Below are 26462 nucleotides of genomic sequence, written 5' to 3'. Positions count from 1 at the left end.
GGAGGGGCAGAGGGTTGGGCCCACACCACATAAGATGTGGCAGGATCCAGTTTTAAATTTACCCCCTGCCCTTGCTTCACTGAAGGGGGGAGGAGAGAGTTGCTCTTGACTTCTGTGGGGTACCTGGGAGTGGAAGCTCCGACCCCGCCTGAAGTCACTGGTGCAACCCCTCCTGCTCCAGCTGGGGAGCTGCACCTGGCCCTAGGAGCTGCAGGGGCTGCCACTCCCGGAATCTCCCTCCCTCCTGCCGTGGCTGCGGGAGGCTCCCTTGTCCCACTCACTGCCTTGGCGGGTGCGATGCAGCAGCTGGAAGGGAGGGGAGGAAACCCCCCGTTCTCCCCCCTCGCCAGGCAGCCTCCTTTGTGAGAGCTCGGCCCTGACGCGCTGCCCTGCCCGAGCTGCAGCCGCGCCGGAGAGCGTCTGAGGGCTGCAGGCAGCGCTGAAGCTGCTGGAGGATGAGTTGGAGCTGGCCCCGCACCAACAGGCTGAGCAGGGAGTTGTCGCGGGAGAAGTTTCCCTGCAGGCTCCGCTCGAGCTGGCGGAAAGCCGGGAGCCCGAGGGCGCCCGTGCTGGCGGCGCCGCAGGGAGGGAGGTTATGGTCTTGGGCGCCGCACGGAGGGAGGTTATGGACTTGAATGCCCAGGGAAACTTCTCCCGGGACAACTCACTGGTGCAGGGCCAGCTCTGACTCATCCTCGGGCAGCCCCGTTGGCTCCAGCGCTGTCTGCAGCCCTCGGATGCTCCCCGGCGCGGCTGCAGCTCGGGCAGGGCAGCACATCAGGGCCTTGGCACTCGCCACCCGGGGCTGGGACCGGGGGTCCCTGGATGGGTCCGGGTTCAAGGAGCGCCCAGCTGTGAACGTGGCGCCGAGCTCAACAGAAGCCCTAGCGGCTCCTCCGCGAAGAACCTCTCCAAGCCCTGCAGTCCCTGGGACAGGCGCTCAGAGGCTTGCTCCGGCAGGGTTACCATACGTCCATATGCCGGCCGGCCGGGAGGGATTTTTAAATATCTAAAAAAGTCTGGGTTTTTTGATATTTAAAAATTCCTCCTGGACGGCCATTTAACAACCAAAAAGCCGGACATGTCCAGGGAAATCCAGACATGTGGTAACCCTATGCACCACCCCCAACAAAATGCACAGGGAAACACTGAAAGATCACCAGCACATAGCAAGTACTTTATGCTGCTGAAAGGGATACAACCTGCTGCTTCCTCTGCAGCTGGTCAACTCTGCTGAGTGGTGGGACCTTGTTAAATAAGACTTCAGTGGGTCTACTCGCAGGCATAAAGTAAAAGCACAGTCTTTGTAGGATGGTGGCCTACATCTGGAAACAGACAACAAGTGTCCATTGGTATGTGTGATCATCCTAAATTGTTTTCTACTACTGCGATCCCCAGTGGTACTCATAATGTTGGACGTGCTCAGTCAAGCACCTGCCAGCATTTAAAGCTGTAATCACCCCCGCCCCCCAATCTATGCTTTCCATTGGACACATGAAGCGGTCATGGAGGCTTTGCAGGTGCGGGGAAGGTTTTCCGTGGATTGAAGATTTCTCTGATCGCACACCCCCAGGGCAGGTGCCGACTGGGCAGGGTTTCACGTGCAGAGCCCCCGCGCAGCAGCCCGGCGGCGGAGCACTGTGTTGCACCGAGCTGAGGACGCAGGGGAGCATGCCGCTGGGCCCAGTCGGGGGAGCCCCGCCGCCGGCCCCAGAGCGGTTCAGCCGCCTCCTCCAGCACCTCCCTCCCCCCAACACCCCGCCGTGTGCTTAGTGCGTTGAGGCGCCCTCCCGCCCTATTTCTCCCTCCTCCTCTCGGCAGGGTGCGCGGCGGGCCGGGGCCGCTGGGGGCGCCCGCCCGCCGGGCGGGAGTCGCACAGCGGCCGCGCGGCTAGCGGCTCGGCAACAGGGCAGGGCTTTGCAGCCCTGGCTGGGGCTCAGCGCGTCGCTGCCCCCTCCCCTCGGACAGCGGAGGCGGGTTGGTTTGAAAGGGAGGCGGCGGCGGCGGCTGCCATGTAAGTGGCTCGGGCGGGCGGCAGTAGGAGGCGCCGTTGGGAGCCGGGTGAGCAGCACCGTGGGCAGGGGGCGGGCGTGCCCGTCCCAGCAGCCATGAGCGCCGCAGGCGGGCGGCGGCCGGCCGGGGCGAGGCGCTGAGGGCCCGGCCGGAGGCTCCCCGGCCCCCGCCCATGGCCTTCATGATGATGATGAAGAAGAAGAAGTTCAAGTTCCGCGTGGAGCTGGAGCTGGACGAGCTCTCGTCCGTGCCCTTCGTCAACGGCATCCTCTTCTGCAAGGTGCGGCTGCTGGACGGCGGCAGCTTCAGCGGGGAGTCCTCCCGGTAGGTGCCTGGCCCCCTGCGCGCCCCGTCCCCTGGCACCAGTCAGGCGAGCGGTGCATGCAGACCTCCCCCGTCGCCATGAAAGCCCATCCCCGCCACAGAGACCCGTGCAGCCGCCTTCCTCCGGAGCGCCTTGCAAACCCGCCGCTGTGCAGCCCTTCTGCCTCCAAATGCCGGCCCAGCGGACTTGCAGCCCTCTGCCTCTGTAGCCTTGCGATAAAAGCAGTATCCTCTGCTCAGAATTAAAAGCTTATAACCCCCTTCACCCACCAGCCCGCGCTGTAAGTACATCACTTATGAGTTGTCACTCTGCTGCTTTATCTCTAGTGTATGTACCATGGTAACTACATTTGCAAAGAAGGTAACAATTACATCCATCTCATAGTCGCTTTCTGTTGGTTTCTAGCAAGCTTCTGAACTTAGAAACACGTAAGAGCAAGCAGTTGAGCCCTTTATTGAATGATGATTACTAGAGTCCGGCGCGGATAGAAAATGTGTATCCGCATCCGATCAGCGAACCACGAACATGGTCCGCGGATACCCGCAGATTTTCAGGGCTCTTATTTTGGTTGGGTTATGGGGGTATACAGTGCAATGTACTAAACTTAAGCATGCAGTGTACTACTTTCCTTGCACAAAAGTGACAGCAGCACTTTACCTTTGGAGCTTCGTCATTGTGGACTTGCTCTTAAATTATTTACTGCTTGTGATTAGATTACGTATTTTGAAATGGCCATTAATGAACCACTGCAGAAAGATTAGGTGACTCAGAAGTGAGGTATCCGTCCCTGAAGCTTTTAAAAAAAAAAAATGTCTTGCAAGTTTTTTTGGCATTTAGCAATGGGCTTTAGAGCATCTCTTATCTTCTGATATAGACATGGCATTTAGTGTGATGCAACAGCTTGGAAGAAGCTAGAAAAGGCTTGGATAGGCTTCAGCTAGATAAAGTGATTTGCCATACATGCTTCCCCAAATTTCTGTTTATTTCCTCAGTTAGAAAGTAATAGTGTACACACATACGGACACGCTGTCTTTCTAAGTAAGAGTCATGCTGTTCTAAAGCATGGACTCTTCAGTAAGGGCAAAGTTATATTGATTTTAAAAGCTCATGGGAATGTAGACTTATTTACTGTAGTCACATTAGTGGGTTTTTTCCAGTCTCTTCTATCAACAATAATGTTAATGGAATAAGAATATGGAAGTCTGTCTGCTGAAATATTGTAGACAGAAAGGTGCTAATTTTCTTGGCTAATGTAACTTGACTATGTACTGTCTTTTCCTGTGCAGACTTTTTTAAAGTCAATTCTGACTAGAGTTAATTTATATAACATAATATGACTAGAAAGGAAGGACAGTTTACCCATTCTATGTAAAAGAGTGGAAATAAGAATATTCAAGCTCCCGCAACCCAGTTAGTGTAACACATGGTTGCAGTCAGCAGGGTCCATTAATAATCTGATTTAAGGCAGCCTATACTGTACTCTTCTTCTGTCTTCTGTTTGATACTTTACTGCCACTTTTCACTTTTTTATGTACTTGAGAATCACAGTAAAAGTATTAACATAGAAGTGTCCATAGAAAAATGGCATCTTATTTCTTGTATGTGTCTAAGCCATGTACTTAACAGGAATAATTCCATTTGTCAAACTGCAGAGCAAATGCAGCTGTGGAAAGACAGTTGGATTCCTTTTTGCCTCATACATCAGGAACAGAACTGTCAGCTCAGTTCTGACTGCAGAATATTTATTTGCTGCTGATAGTATGTGAGACAGAACATAACTTGATTTTTATCTTTCCAGATACCAGGTGGAAGTTGCAGCATTGGCAGTTATAATTTTTTTTCTATTTTGGCTTGTCAGCTTCTTCAGTAAATCCTTGAGAGACTAAATATCCAGCCCCAATATATTATTTGTCCATGACATGGATTACATCTTTTGCTTTAATATCATTACAAAAATGATTACTTGCTGCAACTTTTCAAGGCTGGACAGCTAGAAATCAGTGTAAAAAATTATATTGCCATTCAGTGCTTATTATTAAATTACCATATATGTTAGTCACAGAGTTTACTGAATTATCTGTTTTGATTCTGTGGATGGAAGTGTTTTATAAGGATAAAGTTATGCTGCCTGGAGTGGCTCATAATTGAGAATACCAACCTCCAGGCAGACTCTTAAGCAGCAGGGCACAAACCCCAACCTGTTTGTGAGCTCTCTGCTTAGATTTCACTAGCCCAGTAACAAGTGTAAACACCTCAAGCACTATACAGCCTTAACAGGGAGTTACAGACAGTCCTCTTGGACATTCTAATCTGTCTTGCCACCCAGGCAAGCTTGACTCTGTGACAGATAGTCACTTTACACCAGAAATCACAATGTTCAGGTTACTTCCAGTCCCAAAGGACAGGTCACTTACCCCAGATCAGTTGTACTCAGATCTCAACTCAAAGAGTGCCTGTAGCCAATCCTGTAATAAATTAACTAAAGATTTATTAACTAAGAAAAGAAATAAGATAATTATTTACAAGGTTAAAACAGGAAATGTACACACACAATTGAAATACAGTCTTAGATTTAAAAGGGTTATATAAGTTTATATAATGAGCAGCTCTATGTATCCGTTAGGGCTGATCCATGCCAAGCAGCATGGGGATCTCTTGCTTATGTTTAGGAATCTTAGTCAGTCAGAGTCCAGATAGCATAAAGAGACCCCAATTCCTTCTGTTAAGGGATTTTAATCTCCCCTTCCATAGAGTTCAAGCTGATGGGATGAGCGGTTCTGCATATAACCTCTTCAGGGGTGGAGCAATTGACAAAGTCTTTGTTTTACAGTGGCCCTTTTGGACTCAGTAATCCTTCCTGAGGATCAGGAGAGGATGCCTTCTGTAGGAATCCAGCATTTTGTATTAAGTAAAGTGGTATTTTTTTAATTCCTCACTCCACCCGGTTGAGTTCCAGAGTTTCAGAACAAAAAATTTACAGTTATAGTGCACACACATAAGTATTACCTTATAGCATGGATACAGATATTATAAGTAGGATTAATACATGCAGCCAACTAGCATTTCATAAAGTCTAAACACATTTTTATTATACTAATATCTGTTTTTATTATACTAACCCCCAAGTAAACCAGACTGGTTTCCACCCATGCGTTAAACAGTGTTCTGTTAGGCCTGGGGCCTTGGCATGAGCTGGCACTGGGTCTGCCAGCATCACAGACAATTTTACCAAAATGGAGTTTTGGACCGTGCACTTCTGAATCAACTGTAACCTTACACAGAAGTGTAGTCCCAAGTAACTGGGATGTTTGGGGTTTTTTTGGTGGGAGTAGGGACTTCAGACCACCAACACTTTACTCTCATCTCATTTCTGTTTAACATACTGTTGAATGATTTTGCTTTACCAGTAACAGATGATAATTTTCATGTGCTGATTACTTTAGATGCTAACATCCCATTACTGTTATAGGCAGATACTACTGTCTTAGGCCTGGTCTACACTTAAAATTTAGGTCGATGTAGCTATGGCACTCAGAGGTGTGCATGATCCACATCCCTGAGTGCCATAGCTATGCCGACCTAACCCTGTCACTCGGGGCCAGGGTGTTCCTACAATGACAGAAAAAACCCTTCCATCATGATAGGTGGTATCTATACCATGGAGTTTTGCCACCATAGTTACAGCACCATAGGTGTGCTGCTATAGTCTCTGTAGTGCAGACAGTGCCTTAGTCACTTTCTCTAGTTGATGTATATCATCTGGGAAATCTCTTTGTTAAAAGACAATAGACTACAACCAAGCAGATGCATGTATTGTAAGCCTTGTCCTTCCTTTACCTTGCACCCTTAGCACTATGTGATGTCAAAGTGAGACCCCAATCTTGAAAACACATATTCTTAACTTTTCATATGTGCATTAAGCATGTGTCTAAGTGTTTGCAGAGTGAGGGGCCTTAGGTCTTGATCCTGCAATGTGATGTACTTGGGCAGCTCTTAAGGAATTTAGTGGGGCTCCCCGGGGGGAACAGGGATCCACCAGTATGCACTGAATTGCAAGATTGGGACCTGAGAGGATGAGCCTCCTTAGTTATTTTTTTTTTTTTCTTCTTTGGAGTGTGGTTTTAAAATGGAACCGAGCAGTAAGTTATGTGCTCATATTACAGGAAACCAGAGTGCGGGTCTCTAAAATTTTGGCTGGGAGAGTTGGATGCGTCACTAAGATGTTGCTGCACTTGTAGAGGAAGGTATAGAATTCCTTTGCAGTAGTTCTTTTTATGCCAATTTAGGGAGTGTCTGTGCTATTGGCGCCAGAATGAATTGCTTTATTCCTACATAGGTGAACTCAAATTGTTTCAATAAAAATATAAGAACTTCCATACTGGGTCAGACCAATGGCCCACCTAGCTCAGTATCCTGTCTCCGACAGTGACAAGTACCAATAAAATGAAGGGGTTAGAGTGTTCAGCAGAATCTTCAAACTAGCTTAGTCTTTATTTTTTAAATGAGCATTGTCTTTCTATTGTTCAATGTGATAAAATGCAAACTGCACTAGTATTTAAGAGTTGATTATCATGTGCTCAAAATAGTTAACTTAATAGCATTTTAAGATGTTCAGGGAAGCCTGTTAAATGTTTCAGAGAATGATTTAAAATATTTTGAGAAAATTTTGTATGTGTCATAAATTAACTGCATTGTTGGCTATGCGGCCTTTTTTTTTTTTAAGTGTTCACCCAATGTCTGGTAACATAATTGTTTGGGGAGAAACTTAATGGGGTTAGGTGCTCCAGTCCCACTGACTGGGAGTTGGGTTCTTAACTGACATCTGTGTCTTTGGAAATCTTCCCTTTTTAAGAACAGTCTTATTCAGAACTGTAAAACAGCTTTGTAAATTGCCTTTCACTTCCTTCCCAACACTTAATTCTTAAACATGATATCACAAAAGAGCCAAATATACATCAACATCTTAAGATAGCATTAGATGCTGACAAAATGTGACATAAAATACAGTGTACACTTCTACCCCGATATAACACGAATCCGGATATAATGCCGTAAAGCAGTGCTCGGGGGGGGGGCTGCGCACTCCGGCAGATCAAAGCAAGTTTGATATAATGCAGTTTCACCTATAACACAGTAAGATTTTTTTTTTGGCTCCTGAGGACAGCGTTATATCGGGGTAGAGGTGTATATGCAGGGGTGGCAGGTTTATAGAAATGTTGGTGGTGCCCAGAACCCGCCGCCCCCCCCTCAACTCCACCCCCAACCTGCCTAAGGCTCTGGGAGGGAGTTTGGGTGGGGGGGAGAGGTCTGGGGTGCAGGCCCTGGGCTTGAGCAGGGGATAAGGGTGCAGGCTCTGGGACAGAGTTTGGGTGTAGGCTCTAGGCTGGGGCAAGAGGGGGTGAGGGGTGCAGGCTCTGGGAGGGAGTTCGGGGGTATGAGCGTGTGTGCGGGAAGGGGGTAGGGGTGCAGGCTCTGGGACGGAGTTCGGGTGCTGGGTGCAGACAGGCTGTGGCAGGGGGGTGGGTGTGCAGGAGGGGGTGAGGGGTCCAGGCTCTGGGAGGGAGTTTGGGGGTGCAGAGGGAGAAGCTGCAGGCCCTGGGAGGGAGTTTGGGGGCAGGAGGTGGTGTGTGTTAAGGGTGAGGGGGTGCAGGCTCTGGGAGGGAGTTTGGGGATGGGAGGGGGTGCAGGGGTGAGGGCTGTGCGGTGGGGCTGGGGATGAGGGATTTGGGCTGTGGGAGGGGGCTCAGGGCTAGGGCAGAGGGTTGGGGTGGGGCTGAGGGCTCTGGGGCTCAGGATGAGCAGTTTGGGGCACTGGAGAGGCTCAGGGCTAGGGCAGAGGGTTGGAGTGCGGGGGGTGAGGGCTCTGGGGTGGGGAAGGGCTGGGGATGAGTTTGGGGTGCAGGCAGACTGCCCCAGGGCTGGGGCCAGAGAGGAGGATTCCCCCCAGCCCTCTCCCAGTTGGCAGCAGTGAGCTCTGGGGGAGGGGCCCCCTCTCATCCCCGGCAGCACACTCACCCCGCACCACTGTCACTGCATGTGCTCCTAGGGCCCCTCTCAGGTCCAGGAAGCCCTCTTGCCTCCCCTGTGGTGGGTGCGGGCTGCCATCACGTGTGGCCTCCTCCCCTGCTGCTGCCCCTCACTGTAGCCTCCCTAGGGGTGGGGGATGAGGCTGCCCCTTGTCCAGCATGGGGCAGGAGCGGTGCCTGCGGGTGGGGGAGGGGGGGGTGCTGGTGGAGGGTCCTGCTGGAAAAGGGAAGGGTCTGAGGCGGAAGGGCAGCCTGCCCTGCCACTAGTGGATGGTGGGCACTAGGACCCTGTGGCGGCAGTTGATGCCGGGAGCCAGAAGAGCAGAGTCAGCATGGAGCTGCAGGGGAGAGGCAGGGACACTTTGGGACCCAGGGGAGATGCATGGGGGCAGCAAGTGGGGGCCGGGGGACACTCGGGGGAGGCACTTGGGGGTGGCAGGCGTGGCCGGGGGAGAGTCCCAGCCCCAAACGTTGGTGGAGCTGGGACCCCCGGGCCCTGAATATTGCTGGAGTCCGGGCACCATGGGGCCCATACAACTCGCGGCCCTTGTGTATATGTGTTATAAGCCAAATGGATCCAACTCTTGTATCCACAAACTGTCTTGCTAAATTGTATTATGTTACCGATTAAAAGCCTGATCCTGCAAACACTTTCATATGTCAGTAGTCCTACTGAGCAAAGGGGGAAAATGGACATGTCAGGTAAAAGTTCAGGCTGTTGGAAAATATTTATTCTTCAGCACTGTTATCTCTTCCTTGTATATTCCTGGACACATTCTGCGCCAAAAAAATTAAAAATTTCTGCCCACAATATTTTAAAATTCTGCAAATGTTATTTGTCAAGTTAACATTACATAATCACACTAGTTTCAATTATTTTGGTAATTTATTTCAAAATACCTGTTAGCAAGTATGTCTGTAAAAATACAGAGAGACACAAAAATTCCCCCAGGAGTAAAGAGTTAAAGAAACCCCTATGACCACCCAGTTCCTGTTTCTCTGCCCTCTTTCCCCCTGGAGGCCAGCTGGGGGGCCAGTCACCCACAACCCCTCCCCCCAGAGCCCAGCCGCAGTTCTCCCTCCAGCCAATACACCTGCACCCCCTCACCCTCCAGAGCCTAGACACCTACCCCCCTCCCCTCCAGAGACCAGGGATCCATAGGGAGAAAAAGCCTGACGCTGGATCCCTGCTGTCTTCTTCCCTCAGGGCATGTGGGGAACTGTAGTTGCCAGGAACACTCTAGCTCCCTCCCGTCCCCCCCACTCCCCTGGCAGTGTCTTCTATGTGCAAGCTGGGCTCTGCTGGGTCCAGTAGCCCCTAGTGGTGGCCAGAAGCACTGCAACCCATTTCTGTGGGAGAAAGGAAATTCTGTGCACGCAACATTAACTTCTGCAAAATTCTGCATTGCGCAGTGGTGCAGAATTCCCACAGGAGTAATTGTACAATATGTACATTAGTGAAGACTTAGTGCTAGTCTACCCTACCACTTAAGTTGATGTAACTCACCCCTTGAGCGATGTAAGTTACATCAACTTAAAACATTGTCTACAATGTGGCAGAAGCAGGAATAGAATCCAGTTCTCCAGGGCAGCATTCAATTGCTGTAATCACAAGTCTTCCTTTCTCTTGACTACACATCTTCCAATTTCTGCAACAAATGAAACAGGAATCCTACAGACAAGTCTTCTTCACTGCATAATCCTGGTTTATCTCCAGAGTAGGTCCACTGCACTGAATGGAAAAAATAGTATGTTATGTAATTAAAGACTATCATAATACTTATGCACAAGAAGGCTGGATTAAGGTTGCACAGGCCATTTTAATTCTGGCATTTAATCTTTTAATGTAGCTTTTTTGTGTGCAACTGCCTACGTCTTTTAAAAAGCAAACAAAAAATGTAATCATGTGGCATCATATTGACATTGATGGTTCATCAGCAGGGTAGAAACCTTTAAATCCACTGCATAGACCACTTGAGCTAGCAGTCATAGATTGTTATATTCTGTATGGACCAGTGGTAGAGCAGGATGAGAGATGAACGATACCTATTGGTTTCAGTTATTTGTTGACAACAGTGGAATGGTGAGACTCAGGGAATCTTGGGTTTGCTCCTCTCCAGAGCCTGGAATAATTCTCTAGTAGGCACAGATTCTTCTGCTAGTTCCCACCATCCTTGACCCTTCTGCCTCCTCTCCTCCAATTTGTTCCAGTCCTGTCTTTTCCAGTTCAGTTTTACCATGGAGGAAGAAATAAGGCAGCCATCCCTAGAAACATTCAGGAAAGGATTGCAGAGTATCTCCATGAACGTTTCATCAAGATCTCTCAGGAGGATAAAAGGGACATCTCTATGTACATGAACTGCTCTGGATGCTGCCTCCCCACTTCTCTCCCCATAATCCTGCAGATACCAAATTCTATCTGTTTTTTGTACTGCTGTCCTTGACACCTCATGATACCTTAAGGATGGACCAGATGCCATCTTTCAATTTAAACAGTGTAAGGGAAAATGCATGCATATGCTTACCCAAAGTCCCTGTGACTGGGTTGGCTTACCCCGCACTAACCCAGACAGGGTTAAGCCCCAGGTGTTGACAGCGGAAGTCCCGCCTCCCTGGCAAGACTAGGCATGCTCCAAGTGCTCTAGCAGTATAAAGGGAGGGAGACTGGCTCATTCTGGGCTGGAGGCCACAGGGGAAGGACCTGCCAGAGAAGCTCCTGCGGAGGGCCAGCCACAGCCTCTGAATACGCCGGGAATCGCAGCCGTCCACGGCCCGCCTGCACCCCAGCAACTGGAGGAGACCCAGGAGACGACTGGACCTGCCGAGCACAGGGGAATCGATGTCTCATGGGAAACCTCATCATAGACTCAGGTAGGAAGTGACCCAGGGAGGGTGTCAGAGTGGTACCTTCCACCCAGGGAAACTCCGCGTGTTTCGGCAGGACCCCCCCGCTGAGTCAGTGGCAAGCAGCTACGCCACTGTTAGGGCCCTGGGTCGGGGCCCGGTGGAGTTGGGTGGGCCCAGGCCCTCCTACCGGGGCAGCCACACCCCAGTGCTATAGCCTCTGGCCGCTAGGCCGTGCTCCCCTGTACCAAAGGGTGGCGCTATAGACTCTGGCTGCTAGGCCACGCTGCCCTGCGCTGAAGGGCTGCTTTATGGACTGTGACTGATAGTCCATGCTGCCCTGACCCCAGGAGCGTGGACTGTCACACGTGGTGGAGAATGTGGGCATCGCCTGGGACCTGCTGAAATGTCCAGTGTAAGGAATCTAGACGGTGGGAGCCCCACCGCCATCTAAGATGGATACAGAGAAGCTTCTAAAGTGGTTGCTGGAGAACCAGCAAGAGCAGGTGGCCCAACAGCGACAGCAGCAGGCTCACATGATGCAGCAGATGGCCAGCCAGCAGCAGTTACAGATGACCCAGCACCAGGAACAACAGCAGCAACTCCTTCGAGAGCTGGCTGCCCAGCAACAGTTACAACAGGAATGCCTAGTCCAACAAGTGGCAACTCTACTGCGCCCGCCGGGAGCTCCAGTCCCTACACCGACAGGATCGGTAGAGGCTCCAGTGGGGCTGCCAGTTCGTCTTACTAAGATGGGATCAGGCGACGACCCCGAGGCATTCCTGGTCACATTCGAACGAGTCGTCACCGCTGCTTGGTGGCCCTCAGAGCACTGGGCCACCATGCTAGCCCCTTATTTGATGGGACAGGCACAGACGGCCTACCGTAAGCTTGATCCCTGAGAGTCCTTGGAGTACCCCTGGGTGAAAGCGGCCATTTTAAACCAGACCAGCATTAGCCTTGAGATGTACCGCCAGCGCCTATGTAAAGAGCAGTATCCTCCTGGGGTTCGACCTCGGGCCGTGGCCCAACGGGTACGGGATCACTGTTGGAGATGGTTGGAGCCAGAAGGCTTGACTGGGCCTCAGGTGGCGGAGATGGTGGCGCTTGAACAGTTCACACAGATCCTCCCGGCAGGAGGGAAAGCATGTGTGCCACGTCACCGGCTGGCAACCCTGTCAGCAGCCATGGGCCTGATGGAGGACTACTTGGCGGTCGAAGGAGCCGAGGCACTCCCATGGAGGTCCAGAAACCCGAGCAGGAGAGATGGGCCAGACAAAGGAAGCCCTCGGGGCACGGAGGCTCGGGAATCTCTGTCCAACACCCGCTCCACACCCACTAAGCCTCCCAGGCCTGAACCCAGGCACAGAGTTCCAAGGACTCCGATTAGAAGGGAATGGCCCCCACAAGGGGGGCGGAGCCTGTCAAGGGAAGGCCTTGGACCTTCAGAAGGCTGGAATCACTGTTGGGGGTGCAGACAAGGGACATTTTCGGCTGGACTGCCCCTTCATGGATTGCAACTATGGGCAAATGTGGGTGGCCGGACACCGAGCCTGGAAAAGGGGGCCGGGAAAATTAGTGATCTCTGTGTGAGTAGAGGGGACCCCCACAAATGCTCTTGTGGACTCGGGATGCAGTCAGATCCTCTTACGGGAGGGGCTGGTCCCGGATCTTAGACTCTCGGGGGGGTGGGGGGGAGATACACCTACAATGTGTCCATGGGGACATCTGCCCTTACCTCACGGCCTGGGTGAGGATCGAGATTGGCCAGCGGGAGGAAGTCCTCCACGTGGGCATGACCCTTAGTCCTGGGACGAGACTGGCCAGAATTTCGGGAGATCCTTCTGCAGTATCAACCACCCGCTTCACATATGGAAGGGGCTATGTCCCCAGGAAGGGGACTGCTCGGACACACACTGGAGGCAGACCCCGGGGAAGTGATGTCTATGGCGGGGAGGGCGCCCGCTAACACCCGACATCCCTCCGTGGAAGACTCGCAGACAGAGCTGGAGCGGGACATTGACTTCGTGAGGGAGCAGAGAGAAGACCCGACTCTGAGTAGGGCCTGGGAGCAGGCCACCGTTCCCGGCCCTGAAGAGGACACACCTACGCAACCTCCACAGGGGCCTTGGTTTGAGATCCAGCGGGACCACCTATATCAGGTGGTTCAGGAACCACGAACACCGGAAACGCTTCGGCAGTTGTTGGTTCCCCAGAGGTTGCGACACGGCCTCCTACAGTTAGTGCACGCAAACCCGTGGGCAGGATATCTGGGACGAGAAAAGACCCTTCAGAGGGTGGCCTGCTGTTTTTTTTTTTTTTTTTTTTTTTTTTGGCCCGGCATTCACCAAGAGGTTCGGGAGTATTGTGCGTCGTGCCCGGAATGCCAGCGGGCCGGACCAAAGGGTGTACCCTGAGCCCTGTTAATACCCCTGCCTGTGGTCGGTGTACCTTCGAACTCATCAGAATGGACTTGGTTGGACCCTTAGAAAGAAGCAAGACAGGGAACAGATTTATTTTAGTGATCGTGGACTACGCGGGACGTTACCCCAAGGTTGTTCCCCTCCGAGCAGCCACGTCGCCGGTGATTGCCACCGAACTCGTGAAGGTCTTCGCTAGGGTTGGGATACCCGCGGAGATCCTGACTGACCAGGGGACTAACGTATCCTCGAAACTGATAGCTGAGCTGTGCCGCCTCCTGAATATATGGACCCTCCGAACGTCGGTGTACCATCACAAACAGACAGTCTAGTGGAGCGTTTTAATGGTAATCTGAAGTCCATGTTGAGGAAGTTCGTGGAGGAAGACCCCAGTCATTGGGACACACTATTCCCAGCCCTGCTGCTCGCCATAAGGGAGGTACCCCAAGCATCAACCGGGTTCTCACCCTTCGAACTTTTGTATGGCAGGCAGACCCGAGGAATCCTGGACCTCCTGAGAGAAGACTGGGAGGCACAGGAGTCGTGAGTACTCGGGACCACTCAGTATGTGCTACGCCTCCGAGAACGGGTCCAAGCCTTGGGAACTTTCACCCGGGAGAATCTGCTGCGGGCCCAAGAGACACAGGAACGGGTATATAACAGAGGCGCTAAGGTACGGAGTTTTGACCCTGGAGACCGGGTGTTGTTCTTGTTGCCCTCGGCCGACTTAGCGCTCCTGGCCAAGTGGCAGGGGCCTTACGAGGTGATCCAATGGGTCGGGCCCGTAGATTATGAAGTCCGGTTACCCGGACGCCGGAGGGACACTCTGATATACCACGTGAATCTTTTGAAGGCATGGAAGGCCAGAGAGGCCTTATTCATCATTCCGTCGCCCCCGGACCCTGACCTGGGACTGCTAGCCGAGGAACCTCTAGACCCAAGGCCAGCTACACTGGGGACCGGCCTCACCACAGCATAGCGGGAACAAATATTGCAGCTCATAAAGGATTTCCTCAACATGCTATCAACACGCCTGGGACGAACCAATCTTATGAGCCATCATATCGCGACGACGCCCGTGCAGAAGGTGAGAGACAGCCATCAACCATTGCCCCGGAAGATGTGGGCCACAGTACGACAGGAATTGGATACGATGCTGGAGATGGGCGTAGTCGAGGAGTCAAAGAGTGAATGGCACAGTCCAATAGTTTTGGTCCCAAAACCCGACGGGACCCCCCTGCCCCCGCTTCTGTATCGATTTCCGGAAGGTAAACGCTATCTCACGGTTCGACGCGTACTCAATGTCACGGGTGGAAGAACTCCCCGAAAGACTCGGGGGAGCGAGGTATTTGTCAACCCTAGATTTAACCAAAGTATACGGGCAAATCCCTCTTACACCAAATTCCCGGGAAAAAACTGCCTTCCCAACACCATTCAGTCTCTTCCACTTTGTAACTATGCCGTTCGGGTTACACGGGGCCGCAGCGACTTTTCAGCGGCTGATGAATAAGCTCTTGCTACCTCATGACCAATACGCAGCAGTGTATATAGACGACATTGTGGCCTACAGTAACAACTGGAAGGATCACCTCAGACACCTCACCGGGGTCCTCCAGGCCCTCAGAGCAGCCGGACTCACAGCCAACCCTGTGAAATGCCATCTCGGACAGGAAGAGGTGACCTACCTTGGGTACATCGTAGGGGGATGGAAATTGTACCCCCAAATCAATAAGGTGCAAGCCCTTATGGATACACCCACACCCAAAACAAAGAAGCAGGTGCGCCATTTTGGGGACTGGCCAGGTACTATCACCGCTTTGTACCAGACTTCGTGTCCATTGCTGCCCCCTTGTCAGACCTGACGAAGAATTCTCAGCTGCGACAGGTACAGTGGTCCGATCCGTGTGGCAAGGCCTTTAGGATCCTGAAAGAATGGCTCACGCAGGAACCAGTCCTGCGGCACCCTGATTTTACAAAGGAGTTCATACTCTAAACCGACGCTTCAGTGGTAGGCTTAGGGGCCGTGCTCTCCCAAGAATGGGAGGGGGAGGAACACCCAGTACTGTACCTGAGTCGCAAATTATTTCCTCAAGAACAACACTATTCAACGATAGAGAAAGAGGCCCTGGCCGTGAAATGGGCTATCGACGCTCTGCGCTATTATTTACTGGGGAACACCTTCAAATTGATCACTGACCATGCTCCCCTCAGGTGGATAAACAGCATGAAAGATGCAAACCCTCGAATCATGCGCTGGTACCTGTCACTCCAACCATACGACTTCTGCATGTTTCATCGTCCGGGTAAGGCGCACGCTAACGCGGATTTCTTTTCTAGACTGGGAGAGGTGGGAGGGCGTGACGGGGTCGCTTACCCCGCACTAACTCAGACAGGGTTAAGCCCCAGGTTTTGACAGCGGGAGTCCCTGGCAAGACTGGGCATGCTCCAAGTGCTCTAGCAGTATAAAGGGAGGGAGACTGGCTCATTCTGGGCTGGAGGCCGCAGGGGAAGGACCTGCCAGAGAAGCTCCTGCGGAGGGCCAGCCACAGCCTCTGAATATGCTGGGAATCGCAGCCGTCCATGGCCCGCCTGCACCCCAGCAACTGGAGGAGACCCTGGAGACGACTGGACCTGCTGAGCACAGGGGAATCGATGTCTCATGGGAAACCTCATCACAGACTCAGGTAGGAAGTGACCCAGGGAGGGTGTCGGAGTGGTACCTCCCACCCAGGGAAACTCGGTGTGTTTCGGCAGGACCTCCCCGCTGAGTCAGTGGTAAGCAGTTAGGGCCCTGTGTCGGGGCCCGGTGGAGTCGGGTGGGCCCGGGCCCTCCTACTGGGGCAGCCACACCCCAGCGCTATAGCCTCTGGCCGCTAGGCCGCGCTGCCCTGCACCAAAGGGGGCGCTATAGACTCCGGCCGCTAGGCCACGCTGCCCTGCACTGAAGGGCTGCTTTATGGACTGTGACTGATAGTCCATGCTGCCCTGACCCCAGGAGCGTGGACCATCACCGTCCCTTTCCCTTCATTGGGCTTGTACATGCTTGGCTGGCAGGACTGGCTAGACTGTGGTGGAGTCTCGAAACAGGTCCTCGCTTATGGCAGGTATCCCCACCCCTGCCGCATCTTCGTCCTCTTGACTGTAGGTAGGTGGGGAGGGTCTCTGTCTTGGGCTCCTCGGAGGTATCCATGGTGGTTTGCAGGGTGCTGGTGGGATCTCTGCCAAGTATACCATGTAGCTTGTTGTTAAGGTGGCAGGTCTGCAGCTCAGCGCCAGATTGATTGTTGGCCTCGTGGTATGCCGGCCACAGTTCCTTCGCTTTCACACGGCACTGCTGCTGATCCCTGTCATACCCCTTTGCCTGCGTTCCTCGTGCAACCTTTTATAGATGTCCATGTTTCCAAAGCTGGTCTGTAGCTTTGCTTGCACAGCCTCTTCTCCCCACAGGCCCAGGAGATCCAATACCTCCTGTTTTCTCCAGGCAGGAGTCCACCCAGTGCATAGAGTTAGCAGCTCATCTTGGTTGTGTAAGTATTATTGCCCACTTTGGCAAGCAGGAAAAGGCATTTAAAAAACATATGGGAAATTTTAAAAGGTGGCCCATGGCAGTGGAATTTACAACTGTGACCAGAGTAGTCACTTTTGTAGGGAATGGGACATTGTGAAACAGCTGCTCAAGGACTATTAGGATTGACAAAAGTCACACAGTGTTTACACTCTGTGTTGCTGTAATGGGGCACTGAGGTCTGCCAGAGACAAATCTGCCTTTAGACATATGCAGAAATAGGTTGATGCAAGGTGACTTATGTTGACCTAACTCTGTAGTGTAAACCAGGCCTATCTACTACAGAATCCCCAAAACGAAAAAATAACCCTGCTCTGCATCAGACATACAATGCTGGCCTGGAGAAGAGCTGTATTTACAGTTAGTCCTACATTTGAGGCTTTATGCCACATGAAAGTGTCAGCAAATCACCAAATATAGTTTATTTGAATCAGTTTATTTGCAAGTTAGCATGGCATAAGTTATGATCCTTCCTGTATGTAAAGTTTGATATTGATTGTTGCTTTGCATCAGTCTTAGCTTACTCCTACTGCCAGTGTTCATCTTCTTTTAACATTGTAACATTAGTTACAAAACTGCGTTTGATTTGTCAAGGAGTAACAACTGTCTTTGCTTTTTACCTGGTGAAATGATGCAATGAGGCTCACAGGAAACTGACTCATAACAGAAGGCTTTCACCAGTGTGTCCATTAGCACAGTCATAGTTACCAAGTAGTCATCTGAGTTCATATCCATGGCAACCAATCAATATTTTGTGTGTATAGTGGGGAAAGCTTTGCACATGAAATAAGAAGTCTCAGAAATTGTGATGTGGTTCTTAAAAGTTGACGTTTATAACAGTTTATTGACTTGTTTGCTTGAGTACTGATAGTGTCTGCAGAAAAATCACAAATATTAAAACATGCCCTGTATGAATTCTCTGGAGACTCAGTAAACCTAAAATTTGCATGTGGAACACTTGAAGTAAGAACCATTCAAGTCAAAAGTTTTTTTTGTTTGTTTTTGTTTTTTAAACTATATATGCTAGGATAAGGCTTTTTTGGTTTGTTTGTTTTGATTATCTTGTTACTGGAGTGTAATGGAATGTTAGTGGTTCTCTGAAATGGATAGGTGTAACTATCCGTGTGAGGGGAAATAAATGGTGCTTTTTGGAAATCCCTTATGGTAGGAATCCACATTTTTATAGCCTTTAAACTTTGTAAAATCATCAGTTTAATGATACATATGTGCAATGGATAGAGCATCTTTACTCCATCCTTTTATAACAAACAACTTAAAAGCCTGGCAACTAGAGCTGTCAATTAATCGCAGTTAACTCAAGCGATTAACTCGATTAAAAAAATTAATCATGATTAATCACAGTTTTAATCACACTGTTAAACAATAATAGAATACCAATTTAAATGTATTCTATTTTTGGATGTTTTTCCACATTTTCAAATATTGATTTTGATTACAACACAGAATACAAAGTGTATAGTACTCACTTTATATTTTTACTATAAATATTTGCACTGTAAAAAAATATTTTTAAATTCATCTCATGCAAGTACAGTATGTAGTGCAATCTCTTTATCGTGAAAGTGCAACTTACAAATGTAGAATTATTTTTTTAAATAACTTCCCTCAAAAACAAAATATAAAACTTTAGAGCCTACAAGTCCACTCAGTCCTACTTCTTGTTCAGCCAATCACTAAAACAAACAAGTTTGTTTACATTTACAGGAGATAGTGCTGCCCACTTCTTACTTACAGTGTCACCTGAACGTGAGAAGAGGCAGTCGAATGACACTGTTGTAGCCAGCATTGCAAGGTATTTACATGCCAGATAAGCTAAACATTCCTATGCTCCTTCATGCTTCGACTTGTAGATTTATCTTTTTTACAGTGCAAATATTTATAATCAGCCCAGTACCTGATTGAAGAGGTCTGCATAAAATGGCAGGTTGCTATTCTCATGGAACTTGGCAAGCAGCGTGACAGAGGCCTTTCCATGGCGAATATAGGGCAGTACTATGTTGCTAAGTATCGATAGCCATGGCAACAGAGGTGCCTGTAAAGTCACAGTAACAATACGCATAGTTTTGTTAAGCTCTATGTCGACCAGCCTCATGTGAGATGAGCGACATGAGACAAGAGCACAGTAATCTGCTGTTGTATAGCAGAGGGCAAGGGCTGATGATCTAAGCGTCGGGCGCTTGCACCCCAGGTTGAACAGGCCAATTTCAGTGCTCTACAGCCAAAATGCTTCTGAAATAAATGTAGTCAAACTTTACTAATTCTGGGTCACTGAGGATGAAAATGATGCTTAAAATTGTTGATTGGCTCTAGTTTTCAAGATATGCTATTGGATCAGTATATACGACCCTTGGCTTGGGAATGGCGGAGGATAAGTGAGTTATAAAGGAAAGGGATCTCAATTTAAACCAGAAATGGTTAAAATACATCTTTGACTGGATCTATAACTAAATCTATGACTGGGTTTGGACAGTACTTGCTTTCTAGGCAAAACAATGAATGATGCAATCTGAAGCTGGTATTGCGTCATACATCATGTTATTCCTAGAAGTCATGCAATCATAACGAAGCTTACATCACTCTGCTGAACAAATTGCCCTATATCAGCTCTAGAAATCATACAGTGTCGTGCTCTCTTATTTGTCAGTGTTTGATTTTGCAAAGGGACACGTTTCTGTTTAGCCAAAGTGAGCAGAGATGCCTTGTACTTGTGTGAACAGTGCAGATAACTTCTGCTCTGTTTGTGGTGAAGTGACTTTTGCATCACAAAAGCGCAGTATAACCACTATGGTTAAGAAAGCCTATCACCTTTCTTTTGGCTGCAAAACTGGAGATCAGGACAAGAGGTGGGCTCCACACATATGCTGCAACACTTGTGCAACAAATCTTCACCAGTGGTTGAATAGGAAAAGGAAATCTATGCCTTTTGCAGTGCCAATGATTTGGAGAGAGACAACAGATCATAGCAGCAATTGTTACTTCTGCATGGTGCCTCCAGTTGGGAAAGGTGTGTCAAAGAAGAAAAAGTGGACTGTGCATTATCCAAACATTCCATCAGCTATACGCCCAGTACCCCACAGAGAAGGACTGCCGGTTCCTGATGCACCAGAATCATTCTCACTTGAGTCAGAGGAAGAGGATGAAACTTCTGGTCCTGAACCATCAATGTCACAGGACCCACATTTTCTCCCATCCTCCTCCTCTGAACCACACCTTATAACACAAGGTGAACTGAATGACCTTGTCAGGAATTTGGAACTACCCAAGAGTAAGGCAGAGCTGTTGAGCTCCAGACTACAGCAGTGGAATCTCCTGGCAGGTGATGTTAGGGTTTCCATGTTCCGTGACCGTCAAAAGGATCTTGTCCCATTCTTCTTCATGGAAGGTGATCTTGTAGCCTGCAACAACATCGATGGTGTGATGGCAGCCCTCAACATCGTTCACGATCCAGATGAGTGGAGACTGTTCATTGATTCATCAAAGTCAAGTCTTAAAGCTGTTTTACTGCATAATGGCAATGTTTTGCCATCAATTCCAGTTGGTCATGCAGTCCATATGAAGGAAACCTATGACAACATGGAACAACTTTTGAGGTGCATAAACTATGACCAACATCAGTGGCAGCTTTGTGCAATTTGAAGGTTGTTGCTCTCTTGCTTGGTCTGCAGACTGGATACACAAAGTACTGCTGTTTTCTCTGCGAATGGGATAGTCGTGCAAGAGATTCCCACTACATCAAGAAAGCTTGGCCACTCCGACAGTCATTGGAGCCTGGGAGGAAAACTGTTCAGCATCCACCACTTGTTGAATCAAGGAAGATTTTGTTACCACCCTTACACATCAAGCTGGGTCTGATGAAGAACTTTGTCAAGGCCATTGACAAAACACAAGCAGCTTTCAAGTACCTCCGTGGAAAATTTCCAAGGTTAAGTGAAGCTAAGATAAAGGAAGGTGTCTTTGTTGGTCCTCAGATGCGTGAACTTCTTCGAGATGATGCATTTGACCATGCACTGCGTGGCAAGGAAAAGACGGCGTGGAAAGCCTTCCAGTTAGTGGCAATAAATTTTCTCGGAAACAACAAGGCAGACAACTACAGGCTGTTGGTGGAAAACCTCTCAAGGCACACACAAGCCTTGGTTGCAACATGTCACGAAAGAGACATTTTTTGCACTCTCATCTAGATTTTTTTCCACCGAACTGCGGAGCAGTGAGCAACGAGCACGGCGAGCGATTTCACCAGGACATTGCAACAATGGAGAAACGCTATCAGGGCAAATGGAGCCCATCAATGCTTGCAGACTATTGCTGGACGGTGACAAGAGATGCTCCATTTAATGAATACAAGAGACAAGCCAAGAAGTGCCGAGTAGACACTGAATAGGATAAACTATGTACATAATAGTTTTTTGCCTTTTGTTTCATAATACATTTTATTTATATAACCTTTTTGCTGATTTTTAAAGTGTTACATAAAGAGGACAGGTGAAATATTATCATGTAAAGCAACCATAAACACATGAAAAGACCTAGGTTTACAATTTATGATTAAAACTCTACTATCTACACAATATACATAGACATAAAATGTAAAAACTTAAATATCTTAGAAACAGTAGCCAATCAGTTGTTTTAATTGTCATATTTGAATTCAGCACATCAAAATACATAATAAATAGCACATTTTTATCTCTAGAGCAGACTACTTCTTAAAAATTGTGGACCAGTATTTTCTGAGCAGGTTGTTTTGACTGCTGACTTCGACTGCGGTCGTCCTCAAATGGTTGTGATATGTTAATGACCTATCCAATCACACTGATGTAAACTAGGTTTGGATCATGCTGCAGGCAATGACCATTGAGGGAAACATTTAACTCGCGGCTTGAGCTTGCATTATGCAGATAGAATACTGTAGAAATGGTTTTAGAAAAGCTCGGCTGCAGGCACCATTGACTACAATAGTCTGCCAGAAGCTTCATATCTTCATTCAAGGCCTTGTCACTTTCTGAGAGACTGAGCTTGGTAGCTGCAGCAGATGTCATGGCATAGATACGCGAGAGTGTAGCTGGCAGGTGGTTGATTTACACATTGAACAGTATGAGGGAGGCCGTTGGATCTGACACTTCCAAAAGCTACAGCAGTTGCCCATGTGTATTCTAAACCTCCTGTTTTAGAGAAAGAACTCTATTATTTCAACTGCCCAAAGCGGGGCAACTCGAGAGAGTTTAAATAAAAGCCCTCTGTGCCAAACTGTGGTCAAATCTAAGAAGACGGCTTCTGTCTTTAGATTTTGTTGAAAACCATTTGATAAAGATGGTCAAGGCCAGGACTTGATCACAGGTGCTGCCTCTTTTCCTAGCCTGCTCAACCTGGAAGACATTGTTCAAATCCAGAGCGATTTGTTGGCAGATCAAATGCTCAAACACCTTAAAACACACTGACAGCAAGGATATTGGGTGGTAACTTGACATGTTGTAGGGGTCCTTTCCCAGCTTAAGAATGGCAGTAATCTTTGCTTGAAACAGAGTGTGTGGTAACTTCTCATTGATGTCCCATATGTAGAAGTTAGTAAGTCACTGTAACCTCAAGGTGCTTGAGGAATTCCAGCAAGATATTATCATAACCTGCCCCTGTGCCTAGCTTGATAGAGTTAAGGGCCTTATCTAGCTCGTCTACCATGAATAGCTCTGGTTAACTTCTACCCATATTCTGATGTTGAAGTTGGCGCCATTCATCATATACTTTGCGTTTTGAGTCGCTTCTCCAGTGGGACATTTTGCTACCCACAGAAGGTGGCTTACAACCTTGCTGGGCTTAACCAGAGGGCGATTTTGACCTGGAGGTTATTGAGCAGTGTCCAGCTGGCTGGAATAGGTGAAGTCAAGCTTCTCCGTAGAGTCCTTCCAGAGACTCAGTCAGGTGGTCAGTGATATCCAGGTCACCAGATAATTTGAATGTCCTGAGCAAGGCTTTGCATTCAGCATTCAGACAAGGAGTGTAAATTGGATGACAATCCATGCAGTGTAGCTAAGCATGCAGCTTTATAAATGGCTCTTTGAAATCAATGGTAGGCTTCATTGACTGGGATACAATGCAACGGAATGGTAACCACATTACATTCCAGTGCATCACAGAACTTCTCTCTGTCTGCCTTGCAGAAATTCCACCAGTGCTTCATTGAGTTTCAAATGATGTGTAGCTGGAGGCATGGGCAGCTGGTGACCCAGCTGTTTGGGGGAGACTAGCCCCTGGCCCCCAGCCCCTGTGCCGGGCAGCTGAGGGGCGAGGACCCCTGCGGAAGGCAGGCTGGCCAGCCCCAAGCAGCCTGGGCTAGCCAGGGCAGAGCATTGGGAACGGTAGGAGGGGGCCTGGCCTGGAGGCGGAGCATAGGCAGGGCCACGCTAGGCTGTGGGGGGAGGCACAGCCTCCCCCTGCCTACAATACCTGCCACCCATGGCTAGAGCCCAATATGAATAAGTGATGGTCTATGTTGGCTGTGAGGAAAGTTATCAAGTACTATACGGTTCACTGGTTGTGAACAGCCGCCTAGCGAACTGACCCAGCGAAGGTCGGGCGGGTACTTTTTTGACCATCTAGCAAAAAGAAATGTGCTGTGTTTTTGCATTGTGAAGCAACACAAAGTTGTTGTTAGTCACTCAATCCATCAGCTGTCCAGTATCGTTATCCAAATCAGCGTACCCCCCCACTCAGAGTGGTGGCTATTAATCACCAACGAAGTTTGCGCCTGTCTCTCTCTCTCCAACTGAAATTAGTCCAATAAAAGATATTACCTGACCTACCTTGTCTATCTCATATCCTGGGACCAACACAGCTACAACAATACTGCAAATGAATTATTGGTGCTCACTTAAAACAGCCTGCCAAAGTTCTTGTTTTATCTAAATGGCTTTCACTTTTTGTAACTTGGGTATATGAAAGAAAGAGAAGTAAAGTTACCTAAAAGAGAAAAGTTTACTCAGACTATACAATTAAAAAGAAAAGAACACAATTACTCATTTAATTATCTTAATAGTAAATCAGTGTTTTTATATTTGAATATATTTCTATTAAAATAAATGACTGTCTCATGCTACTATTTATTTTGTGCATTTCTTTGTGACTTCATCCATAAGCTCATTACTATTTAGAGAGAAATGTGTAAATTCCCTTTAACGTCAATTAAAGAGTTCAGTATCGGAATGAATGGTTTATCGGCGCAGTTACATGATTCCATCATTTTCAGTACTTGTAAGCTACCTCTGGCTTTTAATAAATCGTTACTGCATGTTTTGGAAAATAGCTTGCCAAAGCTGACAGCACTATTCGATACATCCCGCACACCCTTCCACAAAGCCACCAAAGTTTGGGGAAGTAGAGATCAGGATAGGATAATTCATAAGGTCCTTATGTACAGGAACATTTAAGACTTCCCACAAGAAAACTGAAGAAAGGGATCCTGTATTTATATATGACTGCTGAATTCTCTTTAGTGCCAATATTGGGTCAAATCTTGAAGCACTAGTTACCTTAGTACTGCACGTGCTGTAGGCAAAGGTGGGGCATTAAATACAATAGTTAGGGTTTCAGAAAAGACCCTACAGGATAGCAGCATAAGAATTTCCCCTCATTTGGGCATTACCTGTTAAAGTACTAATTAAAGAATATGAAAGGAGGAAAAGATGCAGTGAAAATGCTTAAGTGGATTCAAAATATGCTATCCCTTGAGCCCCGACAACTGTTCAGGTTATTCAAACAGTCTAGCCTAACTAAACCAGTGGCGGTGTTGCTCCACAATCTGAAATATCCCAGAAAGTAAAAGCAGCTTAGTTAAGCATTTATTTTAATAGACTCAAACTTGGGCAATAATAGTACCCAACTTCACATCAAATATGAAAATTCAGATGGATTATTATTTTTGTTTATAATTTTATAGCTAAGGCCCTACTTGAATCGTGGGATGATTGTCCAAGAATTGCAGCTGAGTTTGCAGACAAGCCATGGAAAATCATGGAAAAGTAATAATGGACTTCATTATTGCAAATAATAAGATCCATTATCACTTTTCTGCAGTTTTCTGCTGTCGACCACCCAGGGACTGAGAGTGGGGGGCTCACTGTCAGAATTGCAATGGAAGCCTAATGGTGCGGAATCTGCAATATTGTGAATTAAGTAAAGCCTTATTTACAGCCTCTTTTGATGGCATACAATATAATACAACTTTCAGGTATCTCCTTATCCTGTTCATCCTCTTAAAGAAAATCAGCATAAGCAAAACAGAACAAAAAGCTGTTTAACAAAATCTGGCCTGTGCTCTTCCTCTGTCTGCTCCTACTTTCCACAAAACCATCAGGCAGCAAAGCCAAGTGTGATTGAGAATTTCTGGCATGTTTTCCTCAGCTGCTGTCTTTCTGGAAGGTTCCTTTCCCCAATCATCTGTCTTCCCCCACAGGCAATGGTCACAGTTCCTTTTGTTTGTTTGTTTGTTTTTTCTTTCATTGTTTTTGTTCTGATTTGTGATTGTCAAAAAATTAGACTCAAAGCCCCTGAAGTGCCAGGACTGTAATACACAGACTGTTCTGGGAATGGCTGTGAAGTAGGGTGGCCAGATGTCCCAATTTTATAGGGACAGTCCTGATATTTGGGGTGGTGTCTTCTATAGGCTCCTATTACCCTACCACCCCTGTCCCAATTTTTCACACTTGCTGTCTAGTCACCCTACTGTGAAGAAACTGGGACCAATTAGCAAGGCAAGCCTAAGCCACCTTGCCCCTAACCAGGGATAGAGGAGAAGCCCCAGATAGACAGCATCTTGTCAGACGTATGCATCTGCAGAAAGCCGCATATAATCCTCGTTGCCCCCAAAATCAGGCCAAACTGGGCAGGAAAGTAAGAGCCTGGCAGTGGCACCTGATGTATCAAAAAAGCAGTTTATTTCTCTCCTACTCCTACCTTTCTCACCCCTGACGTTCCTGAGCCCCAAAAAGCAGACTGAGAATTCTAACGTGGAGGATATTCTTGCCTTTTGTAGCTTCTTGGAGGGGGAGGATAATTTCTGTTATCTCTTATCTAGCCACAGAAAGTAAACAACTTGCATAGATGCTAAGTTCTGTGCTGCTTCATGTATGTTGTCTCTCACCAGTGACAAGCCACTTATTCTTCCTATAGGGTTTCCCAAGGAGTGGGAGCAGGTGTTGGGGAAGGTAGAAGTTCATTCTCTGCACCCCTCAGAAGTGGGAAGGTTTGTGGGGGAAGGC

General features: G+C 48.4%; 1 protein-coding gene across 3 annotated transcripts in view; it reads left to right on the top strand.

Moving 5' to 3' along the window:
- Nucleotides 1-1916: 1916 nt before the first annotated feature.
- Nucleotides 1917-26462, top strand: part of EEIG2 (EEIG family member 2) — a 52373-nt gene continuing 27827 nt past the window's right edge. For 2 of the 3 annotated variants that reach the window (XM_054036569.1, XM_054036568.1), the window contains exon 1: nt 1917-2337. In XM_054036569.1, coding sequence (XP_053892544.1) covers nt 2186-2337 — 152 coding nt within the window. In that variant the 5' untranslated portion in view covers nt 1917-2185. The other variant, XM_054036570.1, reaches the window with a different exon arrangement.

The sequence above is a fragment of the Malaclemys terrapin genome, chromosome 8 (genome assembly GCF_027887155.1).
Source record: "Malaclemys terrapin pileata isolate rMalTer1 chromosome 8, rMalTer1.hap1, whole genome shotgun sequence".
Taxonomy (NCBI): domain Eukaryota; kingdom Metazoa; phylum Chordata; order Testudines; family Emydidae; genus Malaclemys; species Malaclemys terrapin.
Note: the sequence above shows the minus strand (reverse complement) of the source record. Positions and strands in the feature narration are given on the sequence as shown.